The sequence below is a fragment of the Peromyscus californicus genome, unplaced genomic scaffold (genome assembly GCF_007827085.1).
Source record: "Peromyscus californicus insignis strain IS unplaced genomic scaffold, ASM782708v3 Scaffold_21__1_contigs__length_65335640, whole genome shotgun sequence".
In the NCBI taxonomy this organism is placed as follows: Eukaryota; Metazoa; Chordata; class Mammalia; order Rodentia; family Cricetidae; genus Peromyscus; species Peromyscus californicus.
The window spans coordinates 27,772,237-27,797,635 of NW_026294514.1; the positions used below are offsets into that span (position 1 = coordinate 27,772,237).

Below are 25,399 nucleotides of genomic sequence, written 5' to 3' on the forward strand. Positions count from 1 at the left end.
TAGCTCTGGCTGACTTGGAACTCACTCTATATAGACTGTCCTGGAACTCACAGAAGTCCACCTGCTGAGAGCTGGAATTAAAGGCGTCAGCCACCACACTTGGTTCATAAAAGATCTTTAATTTCAGCACTCTGGAAGTTGGGACAGGAAAGTGGAGAATTGAGCCCCGTCTTGGCTCCACGATGAGCCTGTGTCTTAAAACAAAAACAAAAACGAGAAAACGAAAACAGAATCAAAATCCGGAAAAACAAAAACAAACTCAAATCCCTAAATCTATTCTCAGCCTGAAGGTCGGAAAATGCCGCCTTAGCAGGTTTGGGGTGAGAAGGTATCTATGGTGGCGGCGGTGGTAGGGGCACTGTTTTTAAAACACCACTAATACCGCAGTTTTCTGTTTTCCTCCTCTCCGGGCTCACATGACCTTGGCTGCTGGACTCCCTTAGCTCTCCCAGCTCCACGCTCAGCCTCAGCCTCCCGGGAAACAGCAGCGCGTTCCAGGACCATCTGGAAAAGCGAGGGACACCACAGATGGCCCTCTGCGGACCAAGCAAAGGTGGGTCTTGCTTTGTGGGGCCTGAAGGTCTTGGAAGTTGACCTCTGTGCTCCAGCTCAACAGCCTGCCAAGTTCTTGCGAATCCGTGGAGGAGGAAGCCGCAGACGCCAGAGAGCTCCGGGCTTCTTCCTGGGTCACACACACCGTCCACCTCAGCCTGCCTCCTTGGTTGGGATCTGGCAGCTGGAGAAAGTGGCACTTGTGTGATCGATAGATCCTGATTGGAAAGGATCTGGCTGGCCTTCTATCGGCCCGCCCTCAGGTCACCTCTGCCTTTAAATCCGCCCGGTCCAAAGAGCCCCGGGTTCTGCCTCTGATTGGGATTCCCAGTCTCTGGATCCAAACTCTTGGCTTCGCAACGCTTCCATGGCTGCGTTGAGCTGCGCAAGGCTGAGGTGGGCGCTCCTGGGCGCGCGTGTGGCGGGCCCTGGCCTCTGCCCACAGGGGGCCCGAGCCAAGGCTGCGATCCCGGCCGTACTGCCCGCAGACGCGAGTGTGGAGGGTCCTGGAGGAGGTCGGGACTCGCGGCGGCTGCGGAGTCTGGAGGAGCTTCCGGGACCGGGAACACTTCGCTTTTTATTTCAACTATTCGTGCGAGGCTATGTGCTGCGCTTGCACGAACTGCAGGTAACCTGGCCCGCGGCATAGCCACCTGGGGCTGGGCACTGGGATGGAGAAGCTGGGCGAGGGAGAGAAGTGGGGTAAATAGTAAATACGGGAACTTAGCTCGCCAGTGTCTGAGGCTCCGGCCATAAAGTGGGAGGGTGTGCAAGGTACGGAGAGAACCCTTTGAGCTAAAACAGGCGACGAGTGTCACCAGCAGTTTGACGGACACACGCTGTGAGAGGAAGGGATTGTGCTGGGTGGGAATGGCTCTGAATCTCAATAAATTCAAGGCCAGCCAGTCTACATACCTAATTCCAGGGGAGAGGAGAAAGAGGAGAGGGGAAAGGAAAGATGGGAGAGAGAGGAGGGGAGAGGAGAGGAGAGGGAAGAGAGAGAGGAGAGGAGAGGAGAGGCGGGGGGGGGGGGGGGGGGGGGGGAGAATAAATCATTCCCTGCAGACCTCTAAGCCAAGAAACAAAGGAGATTAAAAATTCTGGATTGATTTAGAGACTCAAGCTTTCTCAGGGGGATTTGCTCAAGACGTAATTCTAGATGGCTTTCCAAGGAGACTGAGGAAGCAAAACCATGAGTATACGGGTTTTGTTTGTTTTAGTTTTATTAAGACTGTGTTTCCTTATATAACTTAGGTTGGCTATAAATCTTTCTTCCTGCCTCAGCCTCCTAAGAGCTGAAATTATGTATGTGCACCAGCATGCCCGTCTTAGTTAAGGTTTCTATTGCTGTGATGAAACACCATGACCAAAAAGCAAGTTGGGGAGGAAAGGGTTTATTTGACATATACTTTCACATTGCTGTTGATCACCAAGGAAAGTCAGGACGGGAACTCAAACAGGGCAGGATCCCTGTGGTATATTTTGTACCCTAATAAACTTACCTGAGGATCAGAGGACAGAGCCAGCCACTAGATTAGACATAGAGGTCAGGCAGTGGTGGCACACACCTTTAATCTCATGCTTTTGCTTGGGAAGCACATATGCCTTTAATCCCAGGAAGTAATATTGTCGACAGGGCAGAGAAAGGTATATAAGGCGTGAGGAAACAGGAATTCACTATATTTAGGCTGAGGATTTCGTAGAGGTAAGAACTAGTGGCTGGCTGTTCTGCTTCTCTGATCTTTCAGCTTTCACCCTGATATCTGGCTCTGGGTTTTTTTATTAAAAGACCATCTAAGATTTAAACAACAGATCCTGGTGGCAAGAGCTGATGCAGAGGCCATGGAAGAGTGCTGCTTACTGATTTGCACCCCCTGGCTTGTTCAACCTGCTTTCTTATAGAACCCAGGTCCACCAGCCTAGGGATGGCACCACCCACCATGGCTGGGTCCTCCCCCGAGTATCACTAATTGAGAAAATGCCTTACAGCTGGGTCTCATGGCGGCATTTCCTCAACTGAGGCTCCTTCCTCTCTGATGACTCTAGCTTGGGTCAAATTGACAGACAAAACCAGCCAGGACAATGCCCCAGAGATAGGTATTTTTTTTTTAAAGATTTAATTTTATTTCTGTGTATGTGTTTGAGTGTTCCTGTCTGGCTGTCTGTCATCAGAGGCCAGAAGAGGATCCCTTGGAGCTGGGGTTACAGGTAGTTCACGGGTACTGGGAAAGAGACTCAAGCCCTGGGGAGCAGCAAAGGAACTCCCCTGCTGAGCTATCCCTCCAGCCCCACGAATGGTCTTTTAAAGGAGTTCAGAAGACTGCAGTTCTAGGACACAACTCTAAACAATGATCGTATGAATCTGAGCTGTCCCATGAGAACTATATCAGTCATTTTTGCTGCACATGCTTATGGCTGGTGTGAGTTACCAGGAGTGTTGTACATCCATGAAACCCAGAGACAGCATCATTGAGGAAGGCCGTGTTTCTGTAACTGATTTTGTATCGGTTAGAATTGGTTTGTCTTTCAAACTGTCTTTGCAAGATGGAGAACTCCTGTAGTTGAGTGTCCTTTGGGTGGGATCTGCTCCTGAGTCCTAGTCTCTTTTGTTTTAACTATAACACAGTGCTGAAGAATGAACACATTGTAAAAAAAAAAAGGTGTGTTTCGTTCACAACTTTGGAAACTGAAAGTCCAAATAGGTGGCTCCATTTAGCTAGCCTCTGATGAAGGTCTTGTTACTGAGTGTATCATGATGGATGGCGTCACAGACCAGGAGTTTGCTTGTGAGAGAGAGGTCACATGGTAAGAAAGGAAGTGAGAGTATGGGAAGGGAACAGGCTTGCTTTTTTATAACAGCCTGTTTTTGTGGGAATTAATTCACTCTTGGGAGTCTAGGGTAGTTATAACCCAAACTCCTTCCTTTAGGGTCCACCTCTTAGAGGCCCCAGAACCTTCCAGTCCTGTTGCACTGGGGACCAAGCCTTCAACACACACATCTTTGAGGAAGACCACATCCAAACCACAGCATCCCACGCCACTCCCACCTCCAACTTCATGTCCTTCTCACAAGGCAAAATGCACTCCTTTGTGCCCAGAGTCCCAGCTGTCTTGTCTGAACACCAAGTCAAGTCTAGAGTCAGACTTGCCACTCAAGACAAACCCCTTTCTGCTGTTAGCCAGTAAAGTTAAAAAGCTCCCTGTATCCAAGACAACGCGGAGAGTGAGAGAAGGCGAGCCCTGTAAAACTGAAACCCATCAGTGCAGACATGTCCTAAAGCCCTAACTCCGCCATCCTCTGCACACTGGGTTGGGGATGCCCCCCTAAATCTCCAGCAGCCTTGCCTCCTGGGCTTCTCCATTAGATGTTACCCTACCTTTCTGGGGTCCTAGGTATGGCTCTCCTAGGCCTTTCCATGAAGACTCTGTGGTGACTGTGCCCCTCTGGCAAACGCCTGCCTGACTCCCTAGACTTGGTTTTTTGGGGTTTTTTTTTTTGCTTTAAGTGACAAGTTTTCTTTTTACATTTATTTATTTATTTATTTATGTGTGTGTGTGCATGTGTACCCATGAGCACGATGTGACACACATCTGGAGGACAGCTATGGCTTTCTCCTATCATGTGAGTTCCAGGGATCCAGCTCAGGTCATCAGGCTTTGCAGCAAGTGTTCCAACCTTCTGGGCCAGGCTGCCAGAAGGCTGCCTTCTCCTCCTCTGCCTCTTCCTCCTCCCCTTCTTCCTCTTCTCCTTCCTCCTCTTCCTCCTCCTCTTCTCCTTCTTCCTCTTCTCCCTCCTCCTTCTTCCTCTCCCTCCTCCTCCCTCCCCTCCCTCCTCCCCTCCCTCCTCTCCCTCCTCCCCTCCCTCCCCTCCCTCCTCCCCTCCCTCCCCTCCCTCCCCTCCCTTCTCCCCTCCCTCCTCCCCTCCCTCCCCCTCCCTCCTCCCCTCCCTCCTCTCCTCTCTCTTCTCCCTCCTCCCCTCCTCCTCCTTCTTCCTCTCCCTCCTCCCCTCCCTCCTCTCCCTCCTCCCCTCCCTCCTCTCCCTCCTCTCCTTCCTCCTCCTCTTGTCTCTAATCTCTCTGAACCACTGTAGCCCCACAGCTACTGTGTTCTGTGTGCATCAAACCTAGCACTCCTCACACTCCGCTAGGACTTCTGGTTCACCCTCTGGTACATCAGTGGCACCAGCTACACATTTAAGCAGTGACTGGGTGCCTGTACTGGGAAAGGACCAACTGAGGCCTGGGCAGGTGGCCCTGGAAAGCAGCCCCCCAGGCCTACCCTACAACCATTCTCCCCAGAACCTCTGGATCTGAAGTGAGTGGGACAACCTGGGTAACTGTGGGGTGCCTCAGGTCTCTCTCTCGGTGCCTTGACACCTAGCGCCTCTGTTCTTGGGTGCTAATCTGAGCAAGCGGCACTTCAGCTGCCCCTGGCCATATCTCCTTTCTCTCTTTACATTTAACTTCCATTTCCACATTTTCGCCGTCCCCCGCTTCCAAGTACACAATTCCTTTAAGAGGTGCTGGGGAATGAAAGCTGGACTTTCTGCAGGCCGGGCAAGCACTGTCTTGATGATAAATTCTACCCTTAGGTCATTATCACTGCTCCGAAACCTTACTGCCTGTGGTTTAAAATGTATCCAAACAGCTCCTTCCATATATTGCTTGGAAGGGTCTTTCAAATGCCCGGAGTTATCACCCTTAAATTCGGCCTTCCACAATCCCTGGGGCATGAATGCTGTTCAGCTAGATCCGTTGCTACTTTGTAACAAGGTGCACCTTGCTCCTCCTTTGCACCTGTGACCCTGTCTGTCAGCAGAGCTTATACTGTGCACATTCTTAAAAAAAAATTCTGGTCAGGACTGGTAGCTAGTTTTTAAGAGGACATAGCTCCTTCCGAGGCTCCTTATCTTCTGAGCTCTCACCACAGCTTTCTCGAATGCTCTGTTTACAGTCATATAGACCTTTCCTAGCCTGGTCCTCCAAACTCTTCCAACCTCTACACCTTACCTAGTAGCTCTAAAGCCACGACCACACTCTAGGGCATTATCACGCACCTTGGTAAAAAGCTTCTGTATGCATCTGTTTTGTGCAAAAGCAAAGCTTCTTAGGTCAGTGTCTCTAGCCAGCTTGTTCTAGGCTCCCCTATCTCCACCCTCCAAGGCTGGCATTACAGGTGGGTCCCCATACCTCAGCATTTATGTATTTATGTGAGATGGGGGTGGGTGGGAGCGAGCTCTGGCCCTCACACTTACACAGAAAGTGTTTTAACCACAACCAACAGCCCAGCCCCTAGAATAACTTTTTAACACTATGACATTAGGGTACAGGTTTCCAGCTCATTTAACTTTTAGGGCAATAAAACCTGCCTACAGCAAGATTCATGGAGCCATAAAAGCAGCCATTTTGTATTCCTTCAGGTGTCTTGGCTCAGCTGTGAAAGCCTTGGTGTGACGTAACTGCCCTTCCCTGGGCAGGCAGAGGTTGTTTTGCCCCATGAAGCCAACCAGGAGGCTGCCACACAAAGGGGAAAGCTGAGTGGGTATTATGGGCAGCTAGCCGAGCACAATCTGGCTACACCCTCGGATGTGAGAAAACAAGGGACCCCAGAGGAATAGGGCAAGCAACGTTGAGAAGCTGAAGATATCAGTATGTTCCACGCCCTGGGTTCTGCACAAAAGAAATACATGAAAAACACCCGGGGCTGGGAAGATGGCTTAGTGGGTGAGAGTACTTGTTGAACAAGCATGAGGATCTGAGTTCGAATCCCAAACACTCCTGTGAAAAAGAGAAAAAAAGAAAGAAGCTGAGCATGGCCACTTTAATCTATTACTCCAGAATTGGGTTGGGGCAGAGAGAGACGGATCCAAGGAGCTCACTAGCCAGCCAGCCTAGCTGAAATAGGGAACTTCAGATTCAGTAAGAAACCTTGTGTCAGGGAAATAAAGTGGAATGTGATAGAGCAGGGCACGCTATATCTTCCTCTAGCCAAACACACACACACACACACACACACACACACACACACACACGCATGCACAAATACCACATATGGTATATACAAAATAAAATAAAACTTGGAAGCCTCTTTCTCTTTGTACCACCGAGCTATAGCCCTAGGCCTGCATTTTTTTTTCTTTCTGATAAAAAAATAATACCAAGCATCCTGGAAAAAATGCAATGTGAACATATTTTAAATTTATGTATAAATTTCCTTTCAAAATGCTTATTTAATTATCTTATGTGCATGTATGTGTGCCTCTGTGAGTTTATGTACACTACAATGTGGGTGCTGGGACTTGAACCCCAGTCTTCTGTTCGTGTAATAAGTGCTCTTAACCATTGATTTATATCTCCAGCCCCAAGTTTACATGTAAGTGTCTATTAAATTAAAATCTTTTGAGGTTTTATTTTTATTTTATGTGTACGAGTGTTTGCCTGAATGTATGTCTGGGCACCATGTGCCTACAGTGTCCAAGGGGTCCAGAAGCTGGCATTGGATCCCCTGGTACTGGGGTTCAGATTGTTGTGGGTGCTTGAATTGAATCCAGTTCCTCTGGAAGAACAGCCAGAGCTCTTAACTGCTGAGCTATTGTTCCAGCCCCTCTATTAAATTTTGACCTTTCAAAAATATTGATCCGGAGCATGATGAGATGCCATCTAGTCCGTATCTCTTGTTCTAAATCCCCTGGTTTGAGGTACTTCCTGTGGTCCTCAGTAGCTCCTCCTGCACATGTGTGTGTCATTTTGTGGATTGGATTTCTCATCATTGTCTGTTTAGATGGCTGAAAGACTGACTGGGTTGTACAAGGAAGGTCTGAGCCTGTGTCTGTCCACCTCTGTCCCCCAAGTTCCGGGCGCTGGGGTCTGCCTGTCCCCAGGTTCAGCATCTGCTTCGGGTCATCCACTCCTTGTCCTCGATTTTGCTGTAGGGTGCTGGGGCTTGTCAACAATGCTGTGCGTGCTGTTCGACCGAGCTTTCTACCAGGCTGCGGGGCTGTGGGAGTTGCGTCTGGGGAGAAGCAGTGCTCATAGTTTCCCGAGTGTGTTACAGCAAAGCCTTGAACCGATCTCAGATCCTCTTCTATTCTCTTCTTGTTGTATCTCACTGTTCCCTGAGTGGTAGAATCAGTGGGAAGTTCTTCCTGTCAGGATGTCTGGTATGAATCTCTCTATGACAGTTCTGTCTTCTTGCATAAAAAAAATGGACATTTTTCAGACACGGAAGTAATCATGGCACACTTGCACAAAAGTGTCTTCTTGTAGGGCTTGTGGCATGGCTGTATGATAAACCTTCTGCCTGGCATGCGCTAGGCCCTGGATACATCTCTAGTCCTGAAAATTAGTGATGGCAAAGAAATAAAAATAGTAGAAACATGTGAAATGCCCATCTACTGGATAATAAATCATGTGTACTCATACAGTGCGATCCTGTAAACAGTTGTTGTGAACACAACTGTTTGTTTTGCTTTGTTTTCCAGGTAGGGTGCTGGTAGCCCAGTTGGCCTGGCCTGAGATCCACTGTGTAACCAAGGCTGGCCTTGAATTCAAAATCCTCCTGCCTTACTTATGGTTGAAGTACTGAGCTTACCAACGTGCACCACCCTGCCCACCTCCAGCTCTCTCGTTTGGAGACTGGGTCTCATTGTGTCGCTCAGGCTGATCCTTAACGCCTGAGCTCAAGCGATCCCTGCCTCTGCCTCCATGCTGGGATCATCGTGGCGCTTAGTCTGCGTGTCACTTGGTTCCGTTTCCAACATGAACATCTTCATCAATTAACTGTGCACAGTGCCCCTTATCAGGAGTCCAGCTAGTGCCTCTTCACTGGCTTGGTTTGGGGTGCCAGGAGCTCATCCAAGCCCAGGTTCAGAGCAAGGGGAGGCCCGAATGCTGTTAATTATTTAGCACCTCCGGTTACTTGGAGATGGGGATTCTGCTTCTGTGAGGGGTTGGGGTTAAGTCCTGGTGACACTCTGACAGCAATGAGACAGGCTGTCCCATCATCGGCAGTCCCACGCCTGTGACCCAGAATGAGCCATCTTTCTGACACTTGCCAATCAGATTAGGGAAAAGATCAACCTGTGCCTGTTTACTCTTGTTTATCCGAGGGACTGGTGACTGTCAGCTCTCAAGGCCTGGCTCGTTGACATGGCAAAATAAGCCTTGGCCTCTGTGAGTGTACTTTGGTTGTCAGGGCTATTGGCTGGTTTGAGCAGTTTATGCTTTGCTGAGCTTCCTCAGGGACCCATCCCTAGACCAAACTGGGCCCTAGCTAGGAGATGTCAAAATGCAGCTGTGTTTTTTGTTTGTTTGTGTTTTTGGTTTTGTTTCTGAGTTGAGTGGTGATCTTTTCCTATCTCCTTCCCTTCCTTTCTTCTCCTTCCCTCCTTCCTTTGCGCAGCACTGGGGATCAAGCCCCAGAGCCTCACGCATGCCAAGTCCACACTCTCCGCTTAGCTGCACCCTCAGCCCAGTCACAGATTCACCAGGATGATCACATACTATGTCCTCCAGTCATCTAACACTCAGGGTTTTAGTAGACTCATTGACTCACGGAGTTATCACTCTCGAGAGAAACAGCGTTCTACTTAGCAGGCAGCCCTCGTTCCGTCATTGGGAATCAGATTAGTGCCTTCCAAGCGCCATACTTATAATTGAGTTAGCAACCTCCAGGACCTGCCTTGGGCTTTCCACTCTGAATACACGGGCTAGATAGATACGGTGCATCTCTGGGGTGGATTCCTCCACCAGTCCTCTCTGACAAGGAAGGACAGACATGTTAAGTTCCTATGTGTACGTCAGCCAAGGCCTGACAGATTCAGCCAGTAAAAACACAAAGAGATACTTTTAGGTTTAGTTTGTTACTTAGTGTGAAAAAAGAGTAAGACCTCGATGCTGACTCCCTCAGTTCCTTGCCCCACCCACTCAACACCCAAACACCAGGCAACCATAAGCTCAGTGTTAGTTGCAGGATAACCTCCAGACTGAGAAGCCCCCCCCCCCAGGACATTCTATTCTGCACCTGCTTTCTTCTTTCCTCCTCTTCCTCACCATCCTTTTTGTTTGTTTGTTTTGTTTTTTGAGACAGTGTTTCTCTGTGTAGCTCTGGCTGTCCTGGAACTCACTTTGTAGACCAGGCTGGCCTTGAACTCACAGAGATCCACCTGCCTCTGCCTCCCGAGTGCTGGAATCAATGGCCTGAGCCACTGTGCCTGGCTTTGCACCCCCTTACTAAGATGAATAAGGCAGGAAGTCTCAGGACACCTCAGAATCTGGTGAGCTAAGGCCCATCAAAAAGTTGCCTCATGGTAGCTCCAGCCAGGCTTCTGATTCTGTGCTATTCCAGAAGGGTCGCAGGGTTCCTTAACAATTCAGAGTCTGAGGTTCAAGGTGCTGTTGGCATAGATATTTTCAAAGCTGTCAGGTTGGGGGGTCATTCTCTAATAATCCTTCAATGGCCTTTTAACCAGAACAGCTAAAAGAAAAAAAAAAAAAAAAAGGTCCAGAAACAGGTCATTCTCCTCAGATGACCTAACTAATTCTCCTAATAAGAGCTTATATCAAATCTGCTCTGGTTGTTTTAGGCAACATCTGACTACAGTGTTGTTACAAAACCATGATCTTGTAAAGCTTAGTCATGCCTGCCTAGAGGACAGATTTGTCCCAGCACTTTTTGGGGGGAGAATAAATAGAGCTGTTGCCAATCCCATGTTCCTGCTCAGCTGGCCCGAACTGGCTGTCAGCCTTCAAACAAGCTGTGACAAGGCCACATACAGTGATGCCCATCTTTAATCCCAGAGGCAGGCAGAGTTCTGTGTGTTTGACATCAGCCTGGTCTACAGAGCGAGTTCCAGGACAGCCAGGACTACATAGAGAGACCATGTCTCCAACAATAACCACTACCACCACAACAAACAAGCTGTGGGGGAAAAAAAAAAAAGATGAAACACCAAAGAGACCGACAGAAGGGTGAGATCAAACAGAGCAAATCAGAAAATCGATCTTGTGCTATCATCTTTCATGGAAGCTAAGCCTTTTGAAGTCTGGCTGTTGGGAAGTCCCTCTGAGTTCTAGAATTCAGATTCTTCACTGGCCATTTGTCAAGTTAAAAATTGGTGGTATGCGGCAGTTTGAATGTAATTGGCCCCCATAAGCTCGTAGGGAGTGGCACTATTAGGAAGTGTGGTTTTGTTGGAGTAGGTATGGCCTTGTTGGAGAAAGTGTGTCACTGTCAGGGTGGGCTTTGAGGTCTCATTATGTGCTCAAGATATCACCCAATGAGACAGTCTACTTCCTGTTGCCTTCTGATCAAGATGTAGCCAGCACCATGTCTGCCTGCACGCAGCCATGCTTCCTGCCATGATGATAATGGACTGAACCCCTGAACTGTAAGCTGCCACCTCAATTAAATGTTTACCTTTTGAGGCTGGCGGGTCATGAGATGAAAAGTCACCCGGCTTGGGGCTGGAGAGATGGCTCAGAGGTTAAGAGCAGTGACTGCTCTTCCAGAGGTCCTGAGTTCAATCCCCAGCAACCACATGGTGGCTCCCAACCATCTGTAATGAGGTTTGGCGCCCTCTTCTGGCCTGAAGGGATACATGCAGGCAGAACACTGTATACATAATAAATAAATAAATCTTTAAAAAAAAATGTTTACCTTTATAAGAGTTGCCGTGGTCATGGTGTCTCTTTACAGCAATGGAAACCCTAACTAAGACATAATAGCAACCTAGATTAGATGCAGTATGAACAGGAACTGAAAGAGAGGTCATTGTCTCTTCCATGACCCCTGGTCTACTGGGACAGGCTCCCAGGATCCTCTAAAGCAGAGTGTTGCTCTCCTTCCAGTGTTTGGTCTCCACGGCAGTTACATATCTTTTTTCTTTATGTCTCCACATGTCTACATGTGTCCATGTTTGTCTCAAAGTGGCTCCATGGCTTCTTCCCTATATACCTTCTCCTATCTTAAAACATTGCTCACCGTCTGATGTGTGGACCACATCTTAGGATCTGTCACTTTATGGACATCATCATCATCATCATCACCATCATCATCATCGTCTTCTGTGGTTGCTCATGATCAGCAAGCAGAGCTGGCCATTCACTTCCTGATCTTTGCTACCTACAAACTCTCATAGTTTCGGTTCCCAAAGTGTAGGCATAGCATGAGAAGGACTGGAGTGTTTGTCACAGACTGTTCCTGGGCCTCCTTGCCTCCTTGTGCACTACAGTCTCTTGCCTCTGTGGCCCAGGATAGAACTGAGCATGGATTCCTGTGCCCTCAACAATGGTGTGCCAGAGGCTATATAGTCTGATCAACTGACTCAGCCACTTGTGTTAGCCCCAAGCCGACTTTTGCCATAGGGATCTGCGTATATCACAGATAGGAAGCATGAGCCTTGTGTGACTGTGACACTGTGGTAATGTTCATCCCAGAAGTGGCTGAGACTTGCTCATGATGTCATCCTGCTGTTACACATCAGCCTACGCTGCCAGGAATCAGATTCGATAAGCTGCAATAAGCTGTGTTGTTGTAGGTTTACCCAGGGACCGTTGCCATAGATTCGCCCACTAAAGTCCGTGCACATTTTTGTGGGGAGGCAGGATTCAAGACAGGGTTTCTCTGTGTAGCCCTGACTGCCTTAGAACTCACTGTGTAGCCCAGGCTGTCCTCGAACTCAGAGATCTGCCTGCCTCTGCCTCCCGAGGGCATCACTGTCTGCTACACAGTATACTTTCGCCCTCGCCTGCCTTCTCTGTCTGGCTTGCTCTGTAGCCCAAGCTGGCCTCCAACTCCTGGTCTTCAACCTCCTGAGTGCTGGGCTCACAGAGGTGAGCCATAGCATTTGGCAGGTAATTAGCTCTCAAATGGAGCCTTCTGGATGATAATGTCAAGCAAGTTTCAGGTCCACAACTAAAGAGGGCCGTTGCCTGTTGACTATGGTTTTTTGACAGCAACTCCTGCCTAAAGAGTGGAGAGTCCCTGACACAGATGGTGTCTGTGGCTGACGGATGGGAGTCTCTTCTTAGCATGGTGTCTCCACTAGCTCTCTAATCAAGATGTGGTCCTCCCTTCCTCTGGCATCTTTTGGTTTTTGTTTTGTTGTTGTTTTTGGTTTTTCGAGACAGACTTTCTCTGTGTAGTCCTGGCTGTCCTGGTACTCACTTGGTAGACCAGGCTGACCTCGAACTCACAGAGACCCACCTGCCTCTGCCTCCTGAGTGCTGGGATTAAAGGTGTGTGCCACCACCGTCTGGCTTTTTTTTTTTCCTGAGACTTTTTTTTTCAGTTTTTAACTTAGAAGTTACTTAGATGTTTTATACCTGTTACCAGCTTTCATGTAATTTTAGGACCTTACGGTGTGTGAAAAGCTGACTTATCAATGTTTATGTAATTGATTTAAGCTGTTATGTCTAGATTCACTATGCAAACTGAGCTGTGAGATGTTGTTTCCTTGCGGAAGACTAGCCTTAAAGTTAACTCCGCTACACAGGATGCAGGAAACAGAGTGTTAAGCATCATTTGCATATTTATTCTTAGGTCACGCGTAGACCTCTGTGACCTAAAATAACATGAGAAAGTTGTGTGTCTACCATGTATTTAGTGCTGACGGTTTTGGCAATGTGTTTTCATGAAGCCAACAGTATTAGTCTTGTTTACTAAAGAGTTACAGCAGAGATTATTTTGTTTTAGGCTGGGGTTATAGTTTTATGACTTTGGGTCAGGCCCCGATGCTGTGAGATGTCTAGCAGAGATAAACAGAACCTTCCAGCCGGGACACAGATGTATGCTAATGACTCTGGAGACCTTCTCATTTTTAGTTTATCAACTCATTTAGGCCAACTTGTTTACTGAAAATTTATTTTTCGTGTGGACACAAGGCGTTTGGTTTAATTCAACAGTTTTAGTTTATGTGTTCTCTCATCTATAAACTAATCTAAAAAGAATTAATTAGAAGATGTTATCATGTATGTAGATATAACATTTAATATGTACATGAAAGTAACACATGTAAACACACACACATACATAAGATCTTTTGCTTTTAGTGGTGAAATAAAGTAATGCAATAATATAAATTTTCAAGTTTATAAGAAGACTTACTTTCTTGAGACAGGCTCTGTATGTAGCCTAGGTTGGTCTCAAATTTGTAATCCTCCTGCCTTATCCTCTGGGATGCTGAGATTGCCAGTATCCCTGGCCACCATTTTTATGTGAGTCAGTGTTTGGGTAAACCGGTTCTAAAGGGGATGGGGAGAGGATGAATCACAACATGCACAACATGTGACCTTTGGTTTTGTATCTGTGTCGTACTTATCCTACAGGTTTTTTTTCTTTTCGAGACAGGGTTTCCCTGTGTAGCTTTGAGCCTTTCCTGGAACTCACTCTGTAGCCCAGGCTGGCCTCGAACTCACAGAGATCCACCTACCTCTGCCTCCCGAGTGCTGGGATTAAAGGCGTGCGCCACCACCTCATACAATTTTAAGATTTGTCCAAGTTGAGACTTGAATCAGTCCTTTGTTTTATGACTGAACACTACCCCATTGTATGCATATAGCTTGGTTATCTGTTATCTGTTGGTGGGTGTCTGGGCTGGCCTACCATCTGCTGCTAAGTTTCTGTAAACACTGTGGACAAGTCTGTGTGATATGTTTTCATTTCTTGGGTACGTGGGCCTGGAATTTCCACGGGGAGTAGCCTGTTTGCATTCTCCACTAGCAATAGATGAGGATTCCAATTTGTCCTTCATCAGTGCTTATTTCCTGTTTGTTTGTTGAAGTTTTCAAGCTGTCCTACTGGGCATGAAATGATATATTATAACTTTGATTTGGAGTGTGTGTGTGTGTGTGTGTGTGTGTGTGTGTGTGTGTGTGTGTGTGTGAATGAGGGCACGCGGGTAACATGATGCTCATGTGGAGGTCAGAGAACAGACCTTTTTTAAAAAAAAAAAAAAGCAAAACAACAACAACAACAGTAAAAAGACATCTACAAAATAATTAGGAAGAAATTTGGGGGCCTATGTAATTCACTTCTCTCAGCTGCCTGTCTGACACGCTGGGATGTGGACTCTGCGCTCAGGTGTTCTCTGTAGTGTTTACTGGTTTACCTGTGCCCAGGATGGGGCGGGAGCGCTGCAGGTGAATGCTGATGAATCCTCACTCTCCATCTCTGGAGTTCCCCCAGGTGAGGACTGGCCCTCTCATTCATGCTGATGACATGTTAGCTCAGCCAAGCTCTGAGGCAGCACCCTGTGAGAGCTCTGGAACTGGCTGGCTGGCTCAGGTTACCTCCTAATGTTCAGCACACCGGGCAGCACACGTCTCTCAGCAAGTCTCCTGATGTCTTTCTAAAATAAGTCCTTACATAAGGAGGTCCTTGTTAAGTGCCACCAAGTAAACTGACAGAGAAAAGTCTAAAGGAAAAAGGGAGCAATTGAAACCTCGGCCCTGATAGCCAGGAAACCCCAGGAGCTCTGGGTTGCAGGGAAGGCACCTGTGCCCAGCTCAGTGGCTATTTATCTAGTCTTTTTTTTCTTCAAAATGTTTACTGTTTTATGTGTACGGGTGTCTTGCCTATGTGCATGTCTGTGCGCCATGAACATGCCTGGTGCCTGTGGAGGCATCAGCTCTCCTGTAACTGGGCTTATAGGCAATTATGAACCACCATGTGGGTGCTAAGAATCCATCCTGGGTCCTCTGAAGAGATGGCTCTTACCACTGAGCCATCTCTTCAGCCCCCTTACCAAGTCTTATAAAAATGATTTTTTTTTTCCTGATTCCAAGATTGTAGTAGAACATTTGGAAAATAAATCACAGTCTAAAGAAGAAAGCAAATTTATCTACAAAGCACTGTTTGTCACTGCAGAAGGTCACTTCCATCCACATTGTGATAAAAATGTTACATCAACATATTTTTTTTGTTGTTGTTGTTATGTGGCCCAGGCTGGTCTTGAACCTGTAGCCTTACCTCTGCCTCCCAAGTGCTAGGAATACAGGCATGTGCCACACATCTAACTCCAATTTAGTGGTCTGTGTCCTTGTCCTCTCCCCTGACCCCTAGAGACCAAACTGTGGGCCTCGTGTGAGCCAGGCTAGAGCTCTCCCACTCTACATCAGCTACATGTCCAAACTTTCACTTGTTTTTTTTTTTTTCCAACGGACGCTTTAAGAAAAGTAAACAAAACCCATTTTCAGGCAAATGGATACAACTAAGGCTCACTTATACATTTCAGGAGTATCTATCTGTATGAATGCAGGGGTTCAACAGGTTTCTCTGCCTTCTAGAATTATCTGGCCAATAGTTAGTGGCTTGAGTTTTAGAAAATACTGTTTCCTTTTTTTTTTTCCTCTTAAATAAAAAAAAAATTAGACATTTCCATAGTTGAAAACTTAAAACAACGTACCATGCTGTCTACATCGAGCGGTCTTATGCCCTGTGGTGGTTTGAATGAAAAAATGCACCCCAAAGTCTAGGACATCTGAACACTTGGTTCCCAGTTTGTGGTGCAGTTTGGGGAGCTTTTTAGGTGGTAGGGCTTTGCTGGGGGAAGTATGTCGCTGGGGGTGGGCTTTGAGTGCTCAAGGCCCTCACCCTACTCTGTTTGAACTTATGATTCAAGGTGTGGGCTCTCAGTTTCTTGTTCCCGCCACCATGCCCCACCCCCACCCCCAGCAATGATGAACTCTTATCCCTCTGGAACCATATTAAATACTTCTATAAGTTGCCTTGGTCATGGTGTTTTGTCACAGCAACAGCAGAGTAACTGATACACTCGCTCCTGTTCCCCTCTGCCCTGGGTAATCATTCTTGTGTCTTCTGAAGTATCCATTTAGTATTTGTTTGTTTGTTTGTTTTTTGTTTTTTGAGACAGGGTTTCTCTGTGTAGCTTTGCGCCTTTCCTGGAACTCACTCTGTAGCCCAGGCTGGCCTTGAACTCACAGAGATCCGCCTGCCTCTGCCTCCCGAGTGCTGGGATTAAAGGCATGTGCCACCACCACCCAGCCCCATTTAGTATTTCTTAATGAAAATGCATTTAGCCTCCTTCCCTGCTTCTTTCCTTCATGTGTATGTGTGTGTGTGTGTGTGTGTGTGTGTGTGTGTGTGTGCTCCTATGTGCGTGCAGATGCATGTACATGTGCACACAGATGCATAAGTAGCCCAAAGTTGATGTCGGGAACCTTGCTTATTCATTCTTCCAACTTACTCTTTGAGGCAGGGCCTCAGTCAAACCCAGAGCTCACCAGTATAGCTGATCTCACCGGCTAGCTTGCTCCAGAGGTCCCCTTTCTTCACCTCCAGGACTACAGGTGGGCTGCCATGCCCACCTGATTTATGTGGTTTGTGGGGATCCAAACTCTGGTCCTTTGCAAGGGCTTTAACCACTGAGCCATCTCCCCAGTGATGGCTTCCTTAGGCAGAGGTTGTACATTCTTTTTTGACAGTCTACTTTGGGTATCTTTCTGTGGTAGTACAGTAGGGCCACTTTGCGCTTTTTTTCAGTTGCTATTGTATTCCATTCTGTAGCTATCCTGTGCCCTATTTGTAAACTTGTAGTGAATTTTAGAAATATCAACAATTGTCCTCCAAAATAGGGATGAGCCGTTTGAGACTCCCACCAGTCAGATGTGTACGTTCTGACTTTCCTGAGGGGAAATAGGAGTCGTCACTGTGGTTGAACAATTCAGGATCCTACCACACCCACAGTGGCCATGTCCCTGGGAGGTAGAAGTGTGGGACAAATAGATGTGGGGGTCTTGTCAAGACTGGCTTCTGAGCAGTGGGCAGCCTTGTTAACTCAGGGTAGATTCTGGACAACTGGTTTGGGAGCAATTATGTTTTAGTGGACCCGAGAGAATCAGGAAGATTGACATTTTTCTGGACTGTATATCGATCAGGTGGTGTTTCCTTCTGGAACCTCAGAGATGAGTCTCTTTTCTGTAAATCTGTTTGTTTCACAGAACCCCTCTGGCCTAAATTTCTGTAGCAAGAGATGACTCAGAGTCTCTGGTCTCCAGCAACAATTGGGAAGAGGAAGTGACCAGAAAACCACAGGGTTTTATTTATTTCACTATGTGGGTGTAACTTAGCTAGTCAATTCTGTTTGACATTTGCAGGTCCTCTTAGGCTTCCCCCCATCTTCTTTCCTCTCTCGTTTCAGCAGCCATCAGTACGTTGTAACAGCCAGGGCTTTGTCAAGGTGATCGAGCCTTGTACCACTGAAAGATGCTCCTAGCCCTTAGCAATGCCAACTTCCCAGATGCTAAGAGTATCAGTTAGCAAGTGCCTTAGAAAGTCTAGGATGTGTCTCTGTGCAGGGTCCAACCAGGGTCTTGTGCGTGGTAGGCACGATCTCTGCCTTTGAGCTACACCCCTAGTCCTTAGAAAAGGCTTAGGAATTACGTGACACATGAATTACTTTCATTGTTGTTGCTTTAAAAACAACAACAGACAAACAAAACACAGCCTACTTCATATTGGACCCTGCATTTCTCATCTCAAGTTATGCTCTTTTTAGAATTCCTAATTGTGTTTTTCTTTCTTTCTCTTTGTAATTACATTCTTCTTCAGCTCAATGAGGCTACAAGTAGATTTATTTCTTTATCTTTAACATTTTCTATTTATCTAAGAATTTTAAAAAATTTTACTACATTTATTTATTTGTTGTGTATGTGCATGTATGTGTGTGCATGGTGTGGTATGTATGTATGTGTAGTGTGCACATGTTTCTGTGTGTGTGTGTGTGTTTGTGTGTGTGTGTGTGTGTGTGTGTGTGTGTGTGTGTGTGTGTGTGTAGGTCAGAGGACAACTTGCAGAAATTGGTTCTCTCCTACTATGTGAGTACTGGCCATCAAACTCCAGTCATGACCTGATGGCAGGCACCTTACCTGAGTCATCACACTGGCCTATTTATCTTATTTGTCTAAGTTGGTATGCAACTTGATGGGTTTTATTATGCCATTTTCATACATAATATGTCATTATACCTTTTTGCTACAGTCGATTTAAATGCTAAGGACAGGCACCAAAACTACACAGAGAAACCCTGTCTCAAAAAAAAAAAAAAATTCCCAAACAAACTGCACCTAATCTGCAAGAGCTTCCCCCGGCCCAGTTTCCCATATATCCATATTCCTCCACAGGCCTCAGATCCTCCCACCCGACAGGTAACATCGGAGGCCTCCACAGTCTTACTCTTAGTAAGGCGGCTTTTTCTGTCTCTGTCTGCAGAGTCACTGACCGCTGCTGTGCCTTCCTCTTGCACAATGCACTTTGGTACCGCCCACTGGGTCTGGTGTGGCCCCCAGATCCTCTCCCACCCCATCTTTCCTTCCAGAAATGTCATTCCGCCTTTCCAGTTATTCCATTTTGGTTAATACCCACAGACAAAGAACAAGGCCAAGTATGGTCCAATGTGGACATCCTCCTTCGGGACTCAGAAGCATGTGAACCTGGCCAGTGCCTCGCTCTTGGAGCAAGTGATGAGACAGGAGGGCAAGTACCCCATAAGAGACCACATGGAGGAGTGGAAGGAGCACCGAGACCACAAGGGCTTCTCCTATGGGATCTTTGTCACGTGAGCGGGGCTTAAAGGGATGGGGGGGGCGTGGCCACAGAGGACCAGGCGGAAAGAGAGCAGGCGTGGGTAGCCAGTCAGAAGCAGGGCAGAGTGGGACCTTCTGAGCCTGCTGCTTGTCTAGAAAGCAGTCATTGGGGTGGCTGAAACCCAGGGACCAGCCACTGTCTTTTTCTACTGATACCCTGTGTCGTTTTGGACAAGCCAATCATTTTCTTGTTTTTGTGTTTCAGACCTGTAATATGGGGTGTTCGAACTAAAACACCAGCAAGATTTGTTCCTGGTAGTAGGGATTGAACCTGAGGTTCCATACCTGCTAGGCACTCGTTCAACCCCTCAACCACTAAGCTACATCCCCAGGCCCTGTGTAATTTTTAAGTTTTGAAGCATGGTCTCTATCCTGAAACTGTCATGAATACCTTGAGATTACAGGCCAGAACCACTTCTTTTTTTCCAGATCCATTTTTCTGTATTATGGTTGAAAATACATTAATTTGTTGTTGAGAAAGTTTCATTATCATTTAGTTGTGAGGGCTCTATTTAATTTCATAAAATATGTCTCTGAGTGTATTGTATTATACACAAATCATGGGCTATAAGCTTCCTGGATGCATTCCACATACATGTAGATAGATAGAGATTTCTGTTGTGCCTAGAAAGGTTATGATTATTCTGACAGAGACATTTGAAGGATGCACTGTTATTTGCTTATGAGCTCATTGAAGTAGGTGATGGAATTATTGGTGGATACAGATTATAATTGGGTATGTTCAGATGTCTCTTAGCTGTGTCAGCAGAACTCCAAAAACAGTAAGTGGCTTTTCCCATGATGCTTTAGTACAGCTGCGACATTGATCATACCTATGTATTTTGACAATGCCGGACACCAGGCTGAGGTCTCATTTTACCCTGGAGTGGGTAGTAGTACTAGCTGCACTTTGCAGGCAAAGACAGAAGCCAAAGGAGGTCTTACATTATGTAACACCCCTAGCCAGTAATGAAGTAGATCTCCCTAATTCTGGAACTGAAGGAATTATATGTACAGCCTTAATATTTCGGAAAGAAAATAACCTGGTCATAGTTCACTGTAGCTGTCTCTGATGTCCATAGATTCAGTCTCTGGGGTTTCCTTTCTTGTTTCTGTCTCCTTCACAGGTGACCAGTTTCATAACGAAGATAATAATTCTTAGGACCTTTGTTCCAAGTTCTGAAACTAGAGCATGATGTTTAAGATCTCTTTAACCTCCCTGACCCTGTGAGCTAGAGTGAGGTCTGATTTGGCAACTCAGCTGAACATGATGTAGGGCCCTTTGGGGATCTGGTTATGTTTCTCACCCTAGAGCCAATTTTCTATGTGCGTCACTGGTATTCCTTCAAAGGCTACTTTGGGCTAGGTGTGTATGTAGCGCATGCCTCCAATCCCAGGACTCAGGAAGTGAGGCAGGAGGAGCAGGAATTCAAGGGCAGCCTGGGCTGCATGAGGCCCTGTCTCAAACAAACACCAAATAATTGATAAATAAAAGCTATTTTTCAGAGCTATGCTACTTGTTTTTCTTGCCATGTTTTAACAGATCTGTCTTTAGAGTCTTATTTTACAAGGCAGCCCTCCCCCGAAAAGGAACCGCTTCTGCCTGGGCCGCCATTAAAGGCTGGTATGTCTAACTCCTTGAAAAAGCCTTAACAACCTGATGGGTCTGCTTTGATTGTCGTTTCTTTTTCCCCAATACTCTTAGTTTATTTTAGTGACAGCCTTCTTCAAGCACAAACAAAGCTCCTGGGAGTTAGGGGTTGAGGCGTATTTCAGATTTTTAAATTTCTTTCTTTTTTTTTTTTTAAAGATTTTAAAAAATTTTGTGTGTGTTTTGTATTTTGCCTTCATGTACATCGGAGCATCATATTCCTGCAGTACTTGCAGATGCCAGTGGAACCCCTGGAACTGGAGTTACAGATGGTTGTGAGCCACCGGGTGCCTGCTGGGAATTGAACCTCTGGAAGAGCAGCCAGTGCTCTTAACCTCTGAGCCATCTCTTCAGCCCATTTTTTTTTTCTCTTTAAAACTTAATTGTTTTAAATTTTTTGATAGCAATATTGTTTTTTTTGTGGTGGTTGTTTGCTCCTTTGTTTGAGACAAGATCTCATGTAGTCAGGGCTGGTTTTAAACTCATTATTCTGCCAGGACTGACTTCAGACATCTTGATGCTCCTGCCTCAGCCACCCGAGTGCTGGGATTCCAAGTATGTACCATGATGCCTGGCTAATAGTAATCGTTGTCATCAAGTGAAATTTCCGATTTTCGGTAATGGAGTGCTAAGTGTCTCCCGCAGTCCCATTCTGTTCTCCTAAGCCGTCAGGGCTGATGACTGAGTCTTCCCTCCCACTTTACCAGAAGTGTGCAAACACACCCAGTTGTGTGTGTGTGTGTGGGGGTCCCGCTCTTCCTTGTTGACCACCTTGGGCTTGTGGCCCTGCAGCTGGCTTTAAGGAAATGGATTTGATCTAGCTGGCGTAGGGAAGGGTGTGGGTTTGGGAGTTAGTTGAGTGTGGGGCTGTCCTTAAACGTGTCTCTGGAGCATGTCTACCACCCCGTTGGGCCTCCCTGTAAACCAAGGCAGACATCTAAGCATCTACTGTGTAGTTATAGAACAGAGACTTGGAGCTTCAGTTTTGTGGGTCTCCTGCCCCCCTGAACCAAGGAGAGCATAGATGCTTAGAACCCTGGCAGCAGGGGAACCCCAACTTGCTCCTATTTTATTCTTCAGCCTCCTCACAGAAGGTCTGGGTGAATCTCTCATCATGTCACATACAGAAGATTCCAGAGTTACATAATTCAAAGTCACAGTCAATATTTACTAAACACCGTGTGCCAAGCATTCATCTGGGCACTTGAACAACCCTGTTATGACATGCTTTGGATCCTTCTCCACGTACGGGGTAAAACCCAAGCCCATGGGCATTAAGCCTATTTTCTGAGGTCGCTCAGCCGGTCAGCTATAAACCTGTGATGTTTGCTAGTTTGTTTTTATTTGGAGACAGAATCTTATTTTGTAGCCCAGGTTGGCCTCCAACTTAGGATAGCCCAGCCAACATAGGGAATTCGGGTGTGTACCGCCAGCCTTGGTTAGACCTATGATTTGATCTAGGTAGTTGTTCTAGAAGACCACTGTACCCAGTCATTGGAGTGCTGTGGTGGGACTCTGAGGCTTTGTGGTTCATCCTGTCTTCCTTTTTAAAATCCACTCACCACAGACGGGTCTCATGGAATCCAGGCAGCATTCACGAATACTTTTTAGTAAAGGGGTCTCTCAAACTCCTGATCTTCCCGGCTCCGTCTTCCAAATGCTGTGATCAGGTGTATGCAGCCACGCTTGGCAGTTTTGTGGTTCTTAGATCATCTCAATTATATTTGGTGATTGCCTAATTCTAAATTCCGGGAGTCTGAGATTCCCTCAACTCTCTGGTAGTGGATGGGAGATAGCATTTATTCAAATCCCGTGCTGTGCTCGGCCTTCCCCAGACAAGGACCGCAGTGGTACCACCTTCGACAGGCTTTGAACAAGCGGCTGCTGAAGCCTGCTGAGGCCGCGCTCTACACAGATGCTTTCAATGAGGTGATTGACGACTTTGTGACCCGGCTGGACCAAGTGCGGGCAGAAAGTGCATCGGGGGATCAGGTGCCAGACGTTGCTCATCTTCTCTACAACTTTGCCTTGGAAGGTACCCTTGCTGGGAGTGGCTGGGGGTAGGAATGGGCCTTAATGGGGATCCTGGGTTCTCAGTCCTCGGGCTCTGCCTGCTGTGACAGCCTCTCTGCTTCTCAGCCATCTGCTACATCCTGTTTGAGAAGAGGATTGGCTGCCTGGAGCCCTCCATCCCTGAGGACACTGCCACCTTCATTAGATCTGTTGGGCTCATGTTCCAGAACTCACTCTACGTCACTTTCCTTCCCAAGTGGACTCGTCCTCTGCTGCCCTTTTGGAAGCGGTACCTGAATGGCTGGGATAACATTTTTTCCTTTGGTGAGGTGTCCCAGTCTGGAGTCAGGGGAGGATGCTGGCCTTTCCCATGACTTCCTTCACACTACCTGCTTTTAGGGTGGTTTAAACTCACCCTCCTCTGTTCCCCAATGGCCCCTGCAGGGGAGAAGCTGATTGATAAGAAAGTTAAGGAGATAGAAGCCCAGCTACAGGCAGCTGGGCCAGACGGCGTCCAGGTATCCGGCTACCTGCACTTCCTGCTGACCAATGAATTGCTCAGTCCTGAGGAGGCCGTGGGTACCTTTCCTGAGCTGCTCTTGGCTGGCGTGGACACGGTACATTTGAAAGGCTGACGGAGACCTGGGACTCCCTGATTTTATCCTGTACTGTTCCCACCCCACCTTCCGACACAACTTCACCTCTCATCCTAGCTTCTTCTGTATCACTGTGGTTGTTTGCTCAGTTGAGGGCAATTCCCTGCGAGGGGAATTCCATCAGTGTCTGGGCCCCCGGATCTCTTTCTGTGTCTCTCTCTGTGTGTCTCTGTCTGTCTGTCTCTGTCTGTCTGTCCACCTGCCTCTTTCTTCTCCCCTCTGACAGCTGGGAGATTCCATCCTACAGGATTCCAATTCTCTTGCTGCAATTTAGGGAGAGAATTGGAAACTTGTCCACAAGCGCCCTCTGTACTCAGAAGACTTCATTTCTAGCATTTTTTGTGGCATACTCTCTCCTTGTTATATATAGTTCCCTCTGTGGTTGAAATGCAACCTTCCACCACATTGGTCCTTATTCAACCTGTGGGTTCATGTTTAGCATAGAGATGTCCAGGAAACCTCATCTCTTTTTCTTGTCATCCTGGCAGTAAGCCAGCTTTCCTGTATCCACTCACAGACCCTCCCGCCACTTAGCTAGCCTCTTGCCTAGAAATTACCCCCTTACTTCATCTTCGTCCCCCATTCTATCTCCTAGACATCCAACACATTGACATGGGCCCTGTACCACCTTTCCAAGAACCCAGAGATCCAGGAGGCCTTGCACAAGGAAGTGGTGGGTGTGGTGCCCTTTGGGACGGTGCCCCAGCACAAGGACTTAGCCAACATTCCCCTGCTCAAAGCTGTGATTAAGGAGACCCTGCGGTAGGACATGATGCCATGTGCGCAGGGTCTACATGGGGGTTATAGTCAGGCAGGGATGGAAAGTGGGGACTGCCCAAGGCTGGAGGCTAGGGACAAGAGTCACGTGGGAAGAGAGCACTGGAAAGCCAGGGATGCATGGGATGCCCTTTCACCCAATCTGCAAGCAGAGCCTAGACTTTCTTTTCCCTGCAGCCTCTACCCTGTGATCCCCACAAACTCCCGGATCATCGTGGAAAAGGAGACGGAAATTGATGGCTTCCTCTTCCCCAAGAACGTGAGTTGGGCTTGAGCACCCAGGTGCCCAGGAGTGCCTGCCGCCCTTGCTCATGCCACTCATCCTCTGTAGACCCAGTTTGTGTTGTGCCACTATGTGGTGTCCCGGGATCCCAGTGTCTTTTCTGAGCCTGAGAGCTTCCAGCCTCACCGATGGCTGAGGAAGAAAGAGACGGAAAACTCCAGGATCCAGCACCCATTCGGCTCTGTGCCCTTTGGCTATGGGGTTCGGTCCTGCCTGGGCCGAAGGATCGCAGAACTGGAGATGCAACTCCTGTTGTCAAGGGTGAGCAGGGATGTGGGGAGGCTGGTGTGGGTCAGGCAAGATGGTGGAATGCAGGGAGAGGAGGGGCAGGGAGGTCGAGGGGAGAAGCCCGCAGAAGGAACAGGAATAGGAGATCAAGATTCCAGTGGTCCCGCCCTCTCTTCCCGCCAGCTGATCCAACAGTATGAGGTGGTCCTAGCTCCCGAGATAGGGGAAGTGAAGTCTGTGGCCCGCATTGTCTTGGTTCCCAGCAAGAAAGTGAAGCTGCACTTTCTGAAGAGACAATCCTGAGCTGGGCTCCTGCCTTCATGGGGCTTGTCCAGAAGCCCTAGCACAGCAGTCCATGGCCAGTCTCACATCACATGACAGGATGCCTGATTTGACAGGGAAGCTTTATGCCCTTCCCATAGACCCCAAATGTCTGGCACAATCTCTATTGAACAGCACCCACTCAAGACAGTAGAGCACCTCCTATCACATGGCAATCCTTGGGTACAACTGAAAATAAAATTTTGAATTCAAATTTGGGGGGATTCGTTGTTGTTTTTTTTTTCCCTCACTCAGCATGTGACCGACCCTCTTTTGTGGGGAAATGCCTTTTTGCACCTTAGAATCATGGTGGGTG

At 47.4% G+C, this 25,399-nt stretch overlaps 1 protein-coding gene across 2 annotated transcripts; it reads left to right on the forward strand.

The window, feature by feature from the left end:
- Window positions 1-40: 40 nt before the first annotated feature.
- On the forward strand, window positions 41-25,300 carry LOC128117688 (sterol 26-hydroxylase, mitochondrial). Of its 2 annotated transcripts, none has more exons than XM_052749887.1 (9): window positions 41-553; window positions 18,936-19,126; window positions 22,672-22,840; window positions 22,945-23,142; window positions 23,263-23,435; window positions 24,070-24,236; window positions 24,429-24,510; window positions 24,583-24,795; window positions 24,946-25,300. In XM_052749887.1, the coding sequence occupies exons 1-9, from the start codon at window positions 529-531 to the stop codon at window positions 25,063-25,065; spliced, it is 1,338 nt and encodes a 445-aa protein (XP_052605847.1). In that variant the 5' UTR covers window positions 41-528; the 3' UTR covers window positions 25,066-25,300. The 2 variants fall into 2 exon arrangements, with proteins under 2 accessions (XP_052605847.1, XP_052605846.1); XM_052749886.1 differs by having other exon boundaries at window positions 57-1,180; window positions 22,641-22,840.
- The last annotated feature ends 99 nt before the right edge of the window (window positions 25,301-25,399 follow it).